This window comes from Hippopotamus amphibius, chromosome 4 (assembly GCF_030028045.1).
Source record: "Hippopotamus amphibius kiboko isolate mHipAmp2 chromosome 4, mHipAmp2.hap2, whole genome shotgun sequence".
NCBI lineage: Eukaryota > Metazoa > Chordata > Mammalia > Artiodactyla > Hippopotamidae > Hippopotamus > Hippopotamus amphibius.
In genome coordinates this window covers 24,241,502-24,256,796 of record NC_080189.1, presented here as the reverse complement: position 1 = coordinate 24,256,796, position 15,295 = coordinate 24,241,502, and the positions used below count along the sequence as shown (strand labels likewise).

General features: G+C 46.9%; 1 protein-coding gene and 1 non-coding gene across 2 annotated transcripts; one reads left to right on the top strand and one right to left on the bottom strand.

Moving 5' to 3' along the window:
- Positions 1–120: 120 nt before the first annotated feature.
- OPN1SW (opsin 1, short wave sensitive) lies at positions 121–4,075 on the bottom strand. Its single transcript, XM_057732974.1, has 5 exons — positions 3,721–4,075; positions 3,282–3,450; positions 2,805–2,970; positions 2,149–2,388; positions 121–1,178 (listed from the first exon to the last, which is right to left on the bottom strand). The coding sequence occupies exons 1-5, from the start codon at positions 4,073–4,075 to the stop codon at positions 1,059–1,061; spliced, it is 1,050 nt and encodes a 349-aa protein (XP_057588957.1). The 3' UTR covers positions 121–1,058.
- Positions 4,076–10,730: 6,655 nt separating this feature from the next.
- On the top strand, positions 10,731–10,802 carry TRNAP-AGG (transfer RNA proline (anticodon AGG)). The gene has a single exon. It is a non-coding gene; the product is annotated as a tRNA-Pro (tRNA).
- Positions 10,803–15,295: the final 4,493 nt, after the last annotated feature.

Genomic DNA, 15,295 nt, shown 5'->3' with positions numbered 1-15,295 from the left:
TGTTATAAAATGTCACAGAAAAAGAGCTCTTTTAGAAGGTTTACTGTACCACCCCCCAATCCAGAGAAGTTACTGTCTTCTCTCAAAGTGGTTACTCTTCCTGTTCCTGAAATCTAGCATCCTTCTACAGCTGTGTAACCCTTCTCTGTTTCCCTTAGGCCATGTAAGTGGAGAGGAGCCCAGCTGCTCATTACATAATTGTCTGATACCAAACACAAGCCATTTCTGAATGTACACACATTTATCTTGATTTTTATTTCAAAAAGGCTCTTCTTCAGGGGGTGGGGAGAGGGAGTATAAGGTAAAACAGTTTTTTGAACATTTTGTATAGTTTATAAATGATATTGAGATGTGCAGATTCATTTTGAGAACATGAAGGGAATTAAACTATTAACTTTAGTAAATACACAGCTTAAGACAGATATATAGGTTTAGCCACATAGGAGGTGTGGGGGAAAGGAGGCACCTGGAATAATTCACGCTGCTGCAGGGGTTTATGGGCACGGCTGTCCCAGCCAAAGTGATACCAGTTACTGGCAGTGACAGCATAAGAAAGTTCTTTCAAACTGATTTGGGACCTACTAAAGGGCTTTTTAAAGATTTTTTTGGTTTGTTTTGTTTTTTTGTTTTTTTATTGTCTCATTTCTAAAGTGTTTTCATAAGTTTGTTTTAATTCAAAATGTATCATTGAACAGATCCCCAGTAGGGGGAAAAAATGTTACTAAAAAGGAAAATAATTGGCTATACACTGAAAACTTAGCCATACCCCTTTACAGTTGCCTTGTATGTAGAAATCTGTTCTCCAAGTGCTATAAATTGTGCCACTTAAGAGTATAAACTGATGATTGTTGAAATGGCCTTTGGGGTGGTCTGAAGTAGATCTAGCTGTGTGTAGGTAGGAAGGAAATAGTAGGAAAATGGAAAATTGACCCCCCCCCCAAATTGGTGTCACTCCGTTCCCATTTTCTGTGTTGATAGTAGTTTGGTTTTTGACAGAGAAAGTAGAAATTTCCTTAAATGTAAAGTCCTCGTTGCTGCAAACAGGCCAATATAGCTCCTTAGTTGGGGCCAACTTGGCTAGAAGAGACAGTAGAAACTTCTGTTTTCTGGGAGCTGGACACGTCAGACTCATCTGTCATGGGCTTTCCACACACCATCTCCATGATGCAAGCTCGGAACTGGAGAAAAGAGCAGAGTTGGAGATAGCCCCCTTGGCAGCCCAGTACAGAGGAGATAACGTCAGGAAACGTGGAGGAAGAAGAATCTCATTCTTTGTATCCCCAGAGCCTGGCACAATGTCTTGTATGCAGGATGCCCTCAGGCAGTTGTGATTGAGCTAGCTATATTCCAGGCTAAGACTACTCACTACTCCTGCATCTACAATAATAACCCCTGCACTTTGTGGCTAACTCTAAGGCCTCACTGTTGGGAAACCTCACAAACCACCCTGCCCCATAAGAGCACTGTCAAATTGACCCCAGAGTAGCCCCGCCCACCCCACCATTGCTAGAGAGTGCTCCCTACTGGGGAAGGACTGCCAATTCTGTTGCTATCCAGGAGGTTTCACATTAGTTTTGAATCCAACTCTGGAACGGAGGAAACCAAATAACAATTCTCAAAGCAGAGTGTTTGCTCTACAAGACAGGAACCCTCCTTGATTTGTCTGAGTTTGGGTTATTAGCTTAGATTCAGGATTTGGGATAGGAAGCCACCTGGTATCTTCAGATGATAAGCTGTTTTAGAAACACATGGATGTGTTGTGATTTCTGTGCTTCACATAAGTGGTCCTGCAGGCTAGAAGTTGGAAAGGATTAAGAACTCATGAAATGGAAATTTAGGGGCACTGTTGATCTATCAGTTTTTCAGTGAAAGGGAAAACCTTTTCACTTATCCTGCCCTTTGGAGCAACTCGAATTTTATTGCTCAAGTTGTCTTCCCTGGGTTCTGTGATCTTGTCTTGATGACCACACCTTCGTGTGTTTACTTACCAAGTGCTTTCCAGCCTCCTAAGGGTTTCTATGGCTTCCCTGTTTACCCCTAGAAACCCTTTGAGTGGAGTCCAAGGTGCTCTGAGTTAACAGTTGTTATTGCGAAGAACCAGGTTTTATGGACTTAGGATCTCACAGGAATATAAATCGAAAGCTTTACCTGCTTATTCATGAAGCAGTAGATGATAGGATTGTAGACGCAAGCACTCTTGGAGAAGAAGGCAGGAATGGTGACAAACCGTAAATCCACCCCATGGTTACGGTTGTTGACTATATACATGGCCAGGGCAGCATAGGGTGTGTAACAGAGACAGAAGGATCCCACCATCACCACAACCATGTGGCTCACCTCCCGCTCAGCCTTCTGGGTAGAGGCTGACTCCTGCTGCTGAGCTGCAACCTGGAAAGAGCACAGAAAACATCACACCCTCTTCTCCCTGGCCCTGAACTCCCAGATCTCTGGACTCTTTTCAAGCAGGGGGCCGTCTACTCTAATTGTCTCTCTGCTGTCCCAGCTTTTGGCTTATTCCTTCTGTTTCCCCTTCCTTGAGGAAGGCGAGATGGAGGCAGCTCTCTGGTCTGTGACATTGGAAGGGATCACATGCATCTCTCGATATACATGAGCAGAGATGACTCCACCTTATTCTTCATTTCAACATCTCCCTGTCCCCCACTTCCTTCACTGCTTTTTGATACCCCCTCTGCCTGGCTATGGACATTTCCAGGTGTTTTATGTTCTAGAGCACTTACTCACTCTTCCCTCTCACTTAGAGCCCTGTGACCCCTTCCTCCCTGACCCTCACAAAAGCCACTCACAGCTCTGAGGGCCCCCAGCAGCTGAGAGTAGGAAAAGCAGATGAGGGAGAGAGGCACAATGTAGCAGAAGATGAAGAGGAACCAGGTATAGTACTCGCTGTAATATTTGGTGCCCACGGTGTACCAGTCGGGACCACAGGAACACTGTAGACCCTCAGGGACGAACCTGCAAGGGACCAAGCATTTGCTCATTACAAGGCTCACCGCAAGAATTAGAGTGGGAGCTGAGATTCCTGAGTTGTCTTCTCCACTTATAACCCAGAGTGACTTCAGGCAGGGGGTATTTTCTGTCCTCACCAGTAAGCCTTTAGCAAGTCCAGCTGCACAGTAATTTTAGCACTTGTCTTCCACAGCCCTTACCCTTATCTGTTCCACCAGCTCTTTAAAAATTAGATGTCAAAGACTATACCCAACTCTCTTCCCACCCTCGCAACCTGAGCTTCTAGCTAAGTCAGCACAACGGCCCCTCACTCTCACCGGCTCCAGCCAAAGAAGGGTGGGATGGAGACACCAATACCAATGGTCCAGGTGGCCAGGACCACCATCAGTGCGTGCTTGGAGCTGAAGCGGAAGTTGCCGAAGGGCTTACAGATGATGATGTAGCGCTCAAAGGCCAAGAAGGCCAGTGACCAGCCTGTCACCAGACCTGTGATGAAATGTGAGGGTAATGGGGTAAACAGCCCCACTCATTCTGGCAGGCAGAGTGGAATACAGACAGGGTGGAGAAAGCACAGGGAGAGAGGGTTGGTCAAACTCCTAGTCTGGGTGGCTTTATAGCTCAGTATTCAAAAGAGCACCAAACTTCTTTCCCCCCGACTCCTCTTTAGGGACCCACTCTAACCCAGCCGCCTGGCCCCTGGTTCCAATCCTGGAGCGGTGTCCTTTGCCTCCCCCGCAGCCCCTTCTCCTGCGGTACCTGCTGTACAGCCCAGGAAGGCCTCCAGGGCGCAAACATGGCGGCCGAAGACAAAGTATCCATGGCAGCTGGTGATGAAGACGACAAAGACAGAGAAGATGCAGTAGATGAAGCCCCCCAAGGACACATTGACCAGAATATAGTTGAGTGGCTGCCGCAACTTTCTGTAGCGCAGTGTGGCCACCAGCACGGTAGCGTTGAGTGGCGTCCCTGCAAAGAAGACAAAGCCCATGAAAGCTGCCTGGAGGTGAAAGGCCCAGACAGGGGCGAGGTGGTACTGAGGCCCATCCCACGGCCCCACCAAGGAGATGTTCTTGAACAGCAAAAACTCCTCCTCCTCTGACATCTTGCTCATGGGATGTCCCCCACCCCCTTTGATTCCTCTTATAGATCATCCTCCCGCCACCACTTCTCCCCCACCCTGCCAAAGCACCGCTCCTCCAAAGCCACTTTGGGGCCCCCTGAAAGATCAGTGCTGATCCTAAGCCTCCTAAGGACAAAGTTTGAGATTAGAGACCCCAAGCCCCCACCTAAACCTTTTGTGGCCCCAAAGCCGATTGTATGTTCTTCAGAGGATAAAAGATTGGGCTCAAAGAATCGGGCCAGGCAGTGCTGGATGCCAGGATGGATAGGAGTGGGCTCACTAGGGCCTGGGAGGTGCTGACCCACATTTAATAAAGACCCTTCCACCACTTTTCCCCCTTGGAGTGGAACTGTTAAAGGCACCCTTCTTCATTTGGCTTCAGGCATCACTACATCCCTGTAGGTGTTTTCACCCCACCTGCCCCTTTGTGGAAGGTGCCCCCTAAGTCTCCCTCTGCAGGGATCTTGGGCTCACAGCCAGCCTAGGGAGCAGCCTCAGGAAGGGGCAGAGAACAGAGAGTGCCCTGGAGCACCTTAGCAATGGCCTTCATGGAACAGTCCAGGGGCACCTCAACAATGCCCAGAGGTCTAAGGCATCCCAGGCTGCCAGTTTCTTCATGGTGAGTCTACCCAGAGAGGGTACCTTTCCTACTCAGACCTCTCCCAGCCAGGTCTAAGTTGGTTTGCTCACTGTCCCTCTCACACCATGTTCACACCTGCCTCTGCCCTTAGCTCAACAGTGCCCAAGCTGCCAGCCTTCCTCCTGTCTGCTCATCTAAGGCCTGCTCAGCTCTTAGCCTGACTTGCAAAGACCTCTACAAGAGAAGCCCAGCCCAGTGACCTCAGCTCTGCTCTAAGCTCTGCTTGCGCTTATATTCATCACTACACTTCAGCCCTTACGAGTGTATCTTCTTCCCCACCTCAGTAGACTATAGGTACATAGATAAAAGTGAATATAGGTATATAGATAAGTTAAAGTGAAAGGATGGTCCAGTAATGGCAGAGTAGTTTGCATCAGATGAATCCCCTCGTAGGTAAAAGTTATAAACTCTGGACAAAATACGAAAAACAGCTATTTGAAAGCACTATAAAGTACCCTTGGGACTTCCCTGACAGTCCAGTGGTTAGGATTTGCCTTCCAATGCAGGGGTATGAGTGCCATCCCTGGTCAGGGAGCTAAGATGTGCCTGATGGCCAAAAAACCAAAACATAAAACAGGAGTAATATTGTAACAAATTCAATAAAGACTTAAAAAAATTAAAAAAAAATACCCTCAAAAACAGGCAGAAACCAAAAGGGACTCGACCCTTGAGTGAAAGGAACCACCTGCCATCCACATTCAAATGGATTTTTTCCTGAGGACACTCCCCATCTAATTGGCAAGGGACAGCTAGGACTCAAGCAAAAAGCCCAGCCTTTGTTGGCTTGAAGAATCAGAAGACAGAGTCTGGGACTCCAGAGCCACTGAAAATTGAAGGTGGGTTTCCTAGAATGAAGGAAGCCACAGAAGGGGAAGCCTTTAAATCTGCATATAAACTCCCCTCACATCCTAAGCTGACTGCTGAGCTATGCACAGAGGAATCTCCAAGGAGCCCCGCAAAAGCCCAGCTCTTGCTGGAGGTCTGAAAGCTGAGCAAAGATTCTGGCTGCTACCCACCGCAGCAGAGAAAGAGTTTATGTTTAATCCTTCCAAGTTAGCTGAGCTGGGCAAACATTTCAGGCTTTCCATGTAAAGCTCCCCAAAGGTCACACTTTAGGACTGAAATCTATGTCCACTGAATCTTGAGCTAGAAAGACTAGATGGAGACATGTCAGCCATTTCTCAAAGACTGACATGTCTAGGCACATGAGCACACGTGTGCGCGCGCACACACACACACTCCACCCAGACACTCACCCACAGGTAGGATTCCAGGCAGAGGTTCCTGGTGAGATCCAGCTGAAGGTCCAGGAATGGTAAGGCCAGTTGGTCCCCACTAGATTGCCTGAGTCGGCGCATGCCTTGCCCTGGGCAGGCCCTTAGGACCAGGGCCAGAGGCCACCCCTGAATGCAGTGCTTTAAGTGCCTATCCCTGGCAGGGCACGCGGGCGTGTGTTAGCCTGGGCTGAGCGGAGTGAGTCAGCCTCAGCAGTCAGCAGGGCTCTGCTGAGGTGCCCACCTCTGCAATTGCTTCTGACAGGAGCCTGCAAGGGCAGCCCCTGGGCTCGGGCTGCCAGCCCAACCGATATGGGTAAAAGACACCCAGGCCCTCTTACTCGCACTCCTCGGGCCAGGTGGCTGCCTCTTTGGCCTCTCCCGGTACTGTCCTGACACCTTCCCAGACAGTCTCTTCCCACCCGACGCCACCCCACAACAGAGGCAGGGGCAACGGGCCCAAGCTGAGGGTAACCAGCCACCGTTAAAAAGGGGACGGATGTCCTCTGTGGGGCTCAGGCCAAAAGAGCCTCGCCCAAACATAGAGTCTCACTGGCACCTAAGCAAGGGACAAAAAAATTCCAGTCATTGAAGCCACGGAGGAGGAGGAGGGGAGATTTTGAGGAAAGCGCATGTGGTAAAGGAGAAGAGTAATAATATGAAAACTGGAGCTGTTTTAGGTACAGTGGACCTCCATAAACACGGGTTCAGCATCTGCAGTTTCAACCAAAATAGTCAACAAATTAAAAAATTCCAGAAAGTTCCTAAAAGCCAAACTTAAATTTGCCCTATGCAGGCAACTGTTTACATAGCATTTACATTGTATTTATAACTATGTATTTACATTGTATTAGGTATTATAAGTAATCTAGAGATGATATAAAGTATCCGGGAGGATGTGTGTATATTATACACAAACACTACACCATTTTATATAAGGGACTTGAGCATCAGAGGAGTTTTGTACTTGCAGGGGGTCCTGGAATCAATCCCCCATGAACACTGAGGGACAACTATACATTTAATATATAATACTATGCTCTTTTCAGGTTTAGAGTTACTTTATTAATTCAGGAACATGATAATACACTGAGGCTTTACAGAATATCATGTTAGGTACATTTAGACCAGGGTTTCTCAACCTCAGCACTACTGACATATTGGATCAGATAATTTTTTGTTGGGGGGGGGGTGGCTGTCTTGTGCAATGTAAGATGTTTAACAGTATCCCTGGCCTCTAGATGCATACAGCATCACCACCACCCCAGTCATAATAACCAAAAACGTCTCCAGACACAAATGGCCCCTGAGAGGCAAAATTGCCCCCTGCTCCTCTCGCCTCCAGTTGAGAACCATCCATTTAAATTTGGACTTATAAATGCCCAGAACCAAATGGAAAACAGTCAAGAGAAATTTTGTTTCTCTAGTACTTTTAAGTATCCAGAAAAAAAGGAAAGTCCTAGAAAAAGAGGATATTTTCTGAATTGTGTCAGGGCTTTTTTTTTTTCCTGTTATCTTTAGTAGTATATACATATGTACTCCCACCTTTGCAGAAATAGTTTAAGAGAGGTTTGCAGGACTGTAGGGGACACAATGAGAAATTACTACTCAAACATAAGAGCAAAAGAGGAGAAACAACAGAGGGGAACTCAGGAGTCAGGAATGAGATTGAAACACGACCACAGTGGGAGCTCGCTACCGATGGACCACACATTCGTGCTTTCCAGCAGCTACTCATTTACATAATTCACTGTCCAGAAAGTCAACACAAACCGATCACTCTTCGGATTATGACAGACAAGAATGGGGTTTCACGAAGGAGACGTCGGTGTGATATAATAACCCATGTCCTCAAGAGCATTCCTGAGCGGCACAGCAACCAGTCTCGCAGGATGGGGTCTGCTGCTGACAGCTACCCTCCGCATGGGCTCCACACAAAGCACGATTCAGAACTGGACAGAAACCAGAACCATTCGGCTGCGGACCAAGTACCAGCTCTGCCAGGCTCCCCGAATCCAGAGGATGTTTCAACTCTCTGGAGGCTTGAAAGGCATTACTCCCTAGCCTCTCTAATCGTTGCTTCTCTCTGCTTAGTTTTTTATCACTGAATTTCTGTTTCGAGTGGATTGTATATGCCTGAGGCTCAAAATTCAAAAAGTACAAAAGAATATACAGCGAAAAGTACATTTCTTTCCCACCGGGGCTCCCAATTCCCCTCTCCAGCAGCAACCAGTGTTCACTTTTTGCTGTGTTGTTGATGTGTAAGAGGTGACAATGAGCTTGAAATGATGTGTTGTGACAATGGTGTCTGTTAAATACTGACCGGTCAGACTCTCCAGACAAGTGGTGAGATACGGGAAAGGTCCAGATGCTCTTGTGAAAATGAGGAATCATCCAAGGATTTGCCTGAACGAATGTCATCCTCACAGAAAGGAAGGGCAGAACCCCCCACCTCCCACTGCCCGAGGTAGAGCCATGACTCTCCCTAGAGAATTTCATCTGCTGGCTTTGAAACACAGAGGCAAATGAGTCACTGAGGGCTTAAACTCCTACTGCCTAGATCAAGGCCACAGGAATTTTAGCCTGGAAAACAATGCATGCTGGATGCCAATGGATTTCCACCGGGGCAGGACTCATCTCCCAACCCTGCCATTCTGGAGGCATTTGGAGATGTGTGCGGGTGGGGAGGGGGTGTTTTATGGCTGTTGGCAGAGAAGGGATTACTGATATCGAATGGGCAGGACACTGCTCTAGACAGGCCACACGGAGAGTGTTCCTGCCCCAGATTCCAACAGCACCCCCAGAGACAAGCACTGGCTGGGACCCAATCCCGCTCTCAGCTCTGAAACATTCTCAGCAAAGTTCCCCTGGAGCCCGTGTTGTGAGCCGCCTCACTCCCTGGCACACCCAGGGAGAGAAACAATTAGGGAATGTGCACTGAGGTAATGGAATGACGCGTTGAGTGGCTTTTATTTATAAGCCAGTTTAAAGCTGGGGAACAGCTACCCAAAAAAGTCCCTTTGGTTTGAGAATAGATGAACTGTTGCCTTTCTCTCTAGCCATGATTAGTTAGCAGAGCTAGTCATCTGGTCCAGACACTCCTGGATGGAGGTAATAAAGCTTTATCCCCTGGGTACAAAGGAATGTTGGCCAATGTGTTCTCTAAAGCGAGGGCCATTCTCCTCTTCCTCATATCCAAGAGACGGGTTGGTTTATTAGGAAGGCTGTTTTTGCATGGAGGGCGGGAGGGTTTCTTCAGGTTTAAGGTTTTCCCCTCGAGCCAAGTGCTGAGGTAAACATCTGTTGCCACTGGTGGTGTTTTTGTGCACGTCCCTGACTTTCTTTCTTTCTTTCCCTCATTCACGGGTTCATGTATTCCACAGACATTTGCTAAGAGATGTCTACAGCAGCAGCTGTGCTGTGAGGATGAGACGAGATTAATCTGGTAGAGTGCCTACCCAAGACCGGGTGCACAGAAATGCTTGGGAGTTGTTTGTATTGTCAGCAGGGTTGCCAAGTGCCAGACACAGGGCTGGACCCAACGATCAATAAGACAGATCTCTGTCCCCGCAGAAGCTCCCAGCCTCCTAGAGGGCACCCCCCTGGAGGCAAGCAAGGGTCCTAGGGGTGTGATGGGTGTGGTACAGTGGCAGCACAAGAGAGCCTGGTGGAGCCTACGAGGCCCCAGTTTCTGAGGTGTGACCTCCCCCCTCACTCTCACTTGGGGGATCCCAGCCTGCAGAACCCCACCCAGGCCACCCTTAGCCAGTGGGCAGGCTCTTCCCTGCAGCCTCCCTGGGTGGGATGAACAAGGCACCCCAGGGTGAGGGAGAGAGTGTGGGTATTTACAGCATGTATTCCCATCTCTGCTTTTCTAGAAAGTCTGGGTAGCATTGTGTACTGCATTTGAAACAGGCTTTGAATTGAGATAAATGTGCTTTGTATAAGCTGAATTTTGGCTTATTTTCTTACAGTGGGGTGACAGCTACCTCACAAGGCTGTTATGAGGTTAAGTAAGATCTGTAAAGCACAGGTCACACTGCTCAGCCCACAGTAAGCACTAAGTGGCAGCTTTCCTCTACTGTGTTTTCTCTCTGCCCTCATGTTGCCATCATAATAACCCCTTTCCTTTGTACAGCACTCTACAGTTTGCAGAGTGCTTTCCACATACATTTTCTTACCTGATCCTCAAATTACCCCGTAAGGCAGACAGAGCAGGTGTTACTTCCCCAACTGACAGATGAAGAAACTGAGTAATTTAGCAAATACCACCTAATCAAGGGTGATCTGGGACAGACTTCTCGGTCCTCACCTAGGAGGCTGAGGAGTTTGGAGGATTTTTTTCTGATGGTCTGATCATAGGTAAGAAAGAAGGGTGGTTCTTCATGGGTGCAGGAGATGCCAGACAGGCCCCCTCAGCCCTGGGGTTCCTGGCAGGGGAGGTGGCTGGAGCCTAGCTCCCTCTCTGCCCTTCCCCTACAGCATCCCCACGAACTCCACTTGGCAGCCCTCAGGGAGAAATGAATGGTCATGGGGGAGGTGGGACCTTGCCTGGATCACTGTGTGGCTCCGCAGTGGGCTGGGGAGGAGCGGAGAGAGCCAAGGGGCGAGGCCTGCTGGAGTGCAGCCGGCCTGGGCTGGGAGCCAGCCTGGACGGAGAAGACAGAGCTACAAACCGCAGCTGCTGCTGATGTGGCCAAGAAGGCACATCTGGCAGAGAGTAACCAGCAGTGGCTCGTTGGTCTAGGGGTATGATTCTCGCTTAGGGTGCGAGAGGTCCCGGGTTCAAATCCCGGACAAGCCCTACTTTTCCTGGATTTTTCTTTTTTCTGTCCTCCTTTCCCCACCACACAAGTATACACTGCCTGCCCATTCTAAAGTAGAAGCAGTGATGACCGAGTGGTGAGTGAATAAAGAACTCAGAGGACAAGCTGCCAGTCAGTCTCCCCATTAGCCATGGCCTGTATATATCCCATTATTTCCACTGAAGCCAAATGGAGCATAAGGGGATTGGCATAGCTCCAGGAGCTGAACCTGAGAAGGTTAGAGCCAAAAGGTTGCCTTATGTTAGGCAGAAAGCCCCTCAGAGAGCCTCAGATAAAGAGCAGGTGGTCAGGACAATCTGGAGGTTGGGGTCAAGAAAAGGCAAACTCTCCATGTAAAACCCAAGCTATGAAATGCATTGGCTTCAAAGTCCAAAAGCTAGGATTAAAGCTACAATTCTGAGCCTCAGCTTTTCTTTTGGTAAAATGGGAACAATAATATTCATTTCTCAAAGTTGGGAGGATTAAATCAGAAACTGTGTGTGAAAGCCCTTTGCAAAGTATAATGCACCTTACAGACATGGGAATTATTAGGAATACCACTAAAGATAAAGAGAATCTAGTAAGGAAATTCTGACAACATGACAGACTGAACTAACATAGCTGTCTCTTCACCCAGTGTCCCCTAAAACACACACAGAAATATTGCATAAAACAGAATTTAAAAATTAACATGAACAATTACAAAATTGGTTTAAAAAGAGTAATTCCCAAATATAAGAATTCAAGAAGGAATATGAAAAAAAAAGCAAAGGAGGAGGAGGAGGGGCGATCGCAGTGGCTCATGGTTCATTTCTGACACAGAACACAGACATATCCCAGGGACCTGAAGATGTGTTTTATGCTTTCAGTTATAGGCTATGGGCCCTCAGCCCACCAGAGACAAAGAGCTGGGACTGAACCCCCTGCATAAAGCTCAGAACATCAAAGATCTACCTTATCCATGGAAAGAAGACTAAAAATGGCACACACAAGTTCAACGAAGCAGAGAAAACAGATAGAAATACAAGTCAACCCTGAGAAATTGAAGTCTGAGCCTGAGAAAATGCTGGTGTTGCATCTGGATTCATGTTATTTGCATGATGCTGAATCCTCAAGCAGAGAAATTAAATAGAAACCTGGTTTAGGACAACTTGAAATCTCTAGGACTACCACACAGCCTCACAGAAGCAAGAAAGAGCTCTCCAAGACTGTTTTCATAACCCAAGGTACACGGGAGTCTCACTAAAAAGTGACAAATGAAAAACAGCTACTGGAGAAGAACTCACAACAAAAATATTATAAACTAGACAAGAAAGCGATCCACCATAAGGAAGAGTCAACAGACACAACAAACAGGACAATGAGCACTCCAAGAACTGTGCCTAACAGAACAACATGACAAGCACTGCATAATAACTATTCTTAAAAGTATTAAAGATTAAAGACAAGAAAATAAACCATAAAGAAAATATTGCACTATGAAAAAAAGCAGCTCATTGAGGGAATAACAACAAAATATTAGGAAAAAGAAGACATACCATTGAAGGCTCAATGCATTAAACAGTAGACTAGATCCAGCTGGAAAGAGAACTAGTGAACTGGAAGATAGAGTTGAGGAAATTGTTCAAAATATGGGGGGAAAGGGGAAAGTAATGAGATAGAAAATGTGAAAGAATAGTTAAAAGACATGAGGAAAAGAATACACCTATTAAACCATCACACTGAATATATATATAGTTTCCTGAAAGAGAGAGAATGAGGGAAATGTATTATAATATTCCAATAGATAATGATTGATAATTTTCCAAAATAGAAGAAAGACACAGTCCTCAGGTTGAGAACTGAGCTTATAAACATGTGGTGAAATTGCAGAATACTGAAGAGAAAAAGAAAAATCTTAAAAGCAAACAGAAAAAAAAGCCTGTTTGCCTAGAGAGACAATTATATTGGCAGCTGATTTCTTATTAGCAGCAAAAGATTATAGAAAGAATAGAATATCTTCAAAAGGCTAAGAGAACTGTCAACCTAAAATTGTATGCCCACAAAATTTACATTTAAGTGTTGTGAAATGAAGACCTTTTAAGACAAAGACTGAGAATGTTTACCACTGAAAGACTTTCACTGAAATGCTACCAAAGGATATACTTCATAAGAAGGCAACTGAAATAAGAAGGAAGGCATGAAATGTAAGAAGGAATGGTGAGTAAAGAAATTTATAAATATGTCAGTAAATCTAAAAAAGCATTGAAAGTCACTGTTAGTGGAATGTAAATTGGTTCAGCTGCTTTACGGAGCAATTTGCAATCCCTAGTAAAGTTTAAGGAGCACATATTCTATGACCCAGAAATTCTACATCTAGGTATCTCCCTTAGAGATGTGCTTACATATATGCTAAGGAAGCATGCACAGCACTGTCCGTCACAGCACTGTTTGTAATATGGAACACTGGAAGTATCCTAAAAGCTCATTAGCAGAAGAGCAGATAAATCAATTGTGGTATATTCAAACAATAGAACATAAAATTCATGAACTGGAGCTATATGAAACAGCATGAATAAATGTAAAAAAAATTAAGGAAAATAGAAAGTTTACAGAAAAACATGTACAATATACTGTATTTTTTGCATCTTTAAAAGATTCACTTTTTTTTTTCTTTTTAATGAAAGGATCTAGGCATTTAGAAATAAGGGTAAAGGGGGATAAATGGCTGCATCAATCCTCAGAGAGGATGATCTGTTAGGATGGGATTAGGAGGGAGGCTGAATCCTGGGTCCAGGGATTACAAGGATTAATTCAGATCATCCCCCTAAGCTGATCACCTGGCTGGCATCCCCACCACTCCTAGCCCTTCAGAGATGCATCCCTGGACATCAGTCCACTTCCCCCCATACCTGCTAAGCCCTTTCCTCCAGCCTACCTATCTTCATTCTCACCCTCAACCCAGTACTGGTCTGGTCAGTGTTTACTGAAATTTGGTTCCTGAGAATAGACTGGTTCAGATCTCCCTTGGATGCTCCTCAAATCAAGGGTGAATAGTGACCTGCACCCCTGGAGCCAGGGAGAGATTAGTCCTAATACTCAGGATCCGAGCTCCCTGAGGAGAGCTTGCACCCCTGGATGTTAGAGTTGACAGCTTCCTCCCCTGTCCCTCCCTCCATTAGCCAAGAGGTCAGCAGTCAAGATCTGCTACCTGACCCTGCTGGCTCTGTCAGGACCGGAAGGAGCTGTGCTGGGGGAGAACAGTCACTCTGCTTCCAGCATTAGACCCTGTCATTCCCTGGAGCCCTATGCCCTCCACCCTCCTAATGCCAACTTCTTTCCATCATCCCTGACAATTGCCCTGCTCCCCAGGTCTGGACAGGCCTGAAATCTGCAGCAGACCCTCTGAAATGGTCTGGATCACCTCAATCACAAGGTCTGGAGTGGAGCCTTGATCTGTGCTCACTATCTTGATCTGTGCTCACATCTTGATCTGTGCTCACTATCTCCCAGAGGAGGGGGTACGAGAGGGAAAAAGAAAGGTGAAGAGAGACACAGACAGAGACAGAGAGACAGAGAGAGGCTTAAAGGCAACATTTGCTATAGGCAACACTGAACTCAAGTGTGAGATCATGTGTTAAAATAAGCAGAGCCTTGACTGTGTAGTTGGGAGATTTACCTTTACTCATTTATTCTATGTGTAAGGGAATTTGTCAGATGCTGGAGATACAAAAAAAGACTAAGATAACGTCCCAGTCTTCAAGAAACTGGGCAGACAGAAAATTAAAAACCCGACCTTGACAACCCAGAGTGACTGGCACTGCCCTAGAGGGAAGGAGGACAGGGCGGAGCACAGCAGGGGCATATAATGGGGTCGGAGTGGGGCGTCAGGAACCAGAGATGACTCCCCACTGAGTGTTGAAGGATAAGTAGGGGATGTCCAGGCAAAGAAAGGTTCCCTCCTGAGGAATATGGAGGGCTTGTGAACCTGGGAGCCTGTGGGGGTGACACAGACAATATACGCCCATGACCTTGCGAGTGGATGCGCAAGAGAAGGGATTGGTGTGTGCCCCTGCCTTAGGAATTTCCAGGAATGCTTTTCTGGATGTGCTGGGGCGCCGGGATTCCCAAGTGCACCTTTTCTTCCCCCCCGGTTGAGACCTGCAGAGCTGTGAGAATAATTGCCTCGTCAAGATCTGACACCCGGTAGAGACGGTCCTTGGATGGATGAAGAAGTAAGTGAAATAAGGCCTCTGAGCTTTCACATCTTCCTTCTATGAGAGTGAAAATCAGCAGTGCCCACTCTGAGCAAGCTACAAGGGCAGGATGAGTGGGGGTCCTGGCACGCACCCCACCGGCCGTGGGACCAGGTGGGAAGGCAGGCGGTGGAGAAAGGCGATCTTCGGTCACTAAGGACTGCGTAGGGCCACGGAGAGGCCCTCTTAGAGGGTCCCTGCTTCTGGCTTGGTGAGGGCGCGGTGACAGCAGGGGGGTCAGGGCCTTGGTTTCCCTC

What these genes read in the sequence shown, in the direction of transcription:
- OPN1SW (XM_057732974.1), bottom strand. Translation starts at nt 4,075, where the DNA reads ATGAGCAAGATGTCAGAGGAGGAGGAGTTTTTGCTGTTCAAGAACATC. An exon ending in CTTCCTGGGCTGTACAGCAG is followed by an intron (nt 3,451 to 3,720) that starts GTACCGCAGGAG and finishes ATTTCATCACAG; the next exon opens with GTCTGGTGACAGGCTGGTCA. An exon ending in TGCTGGGGGCCCTCAGAGCT is followed by an intron (nt 2,389 to 2,804) that starts GTGAGTGGCTTT and finishes TGCTCTTTCCAG; the next exon opens with GTTGCAGCTCAGCAGCAGGA.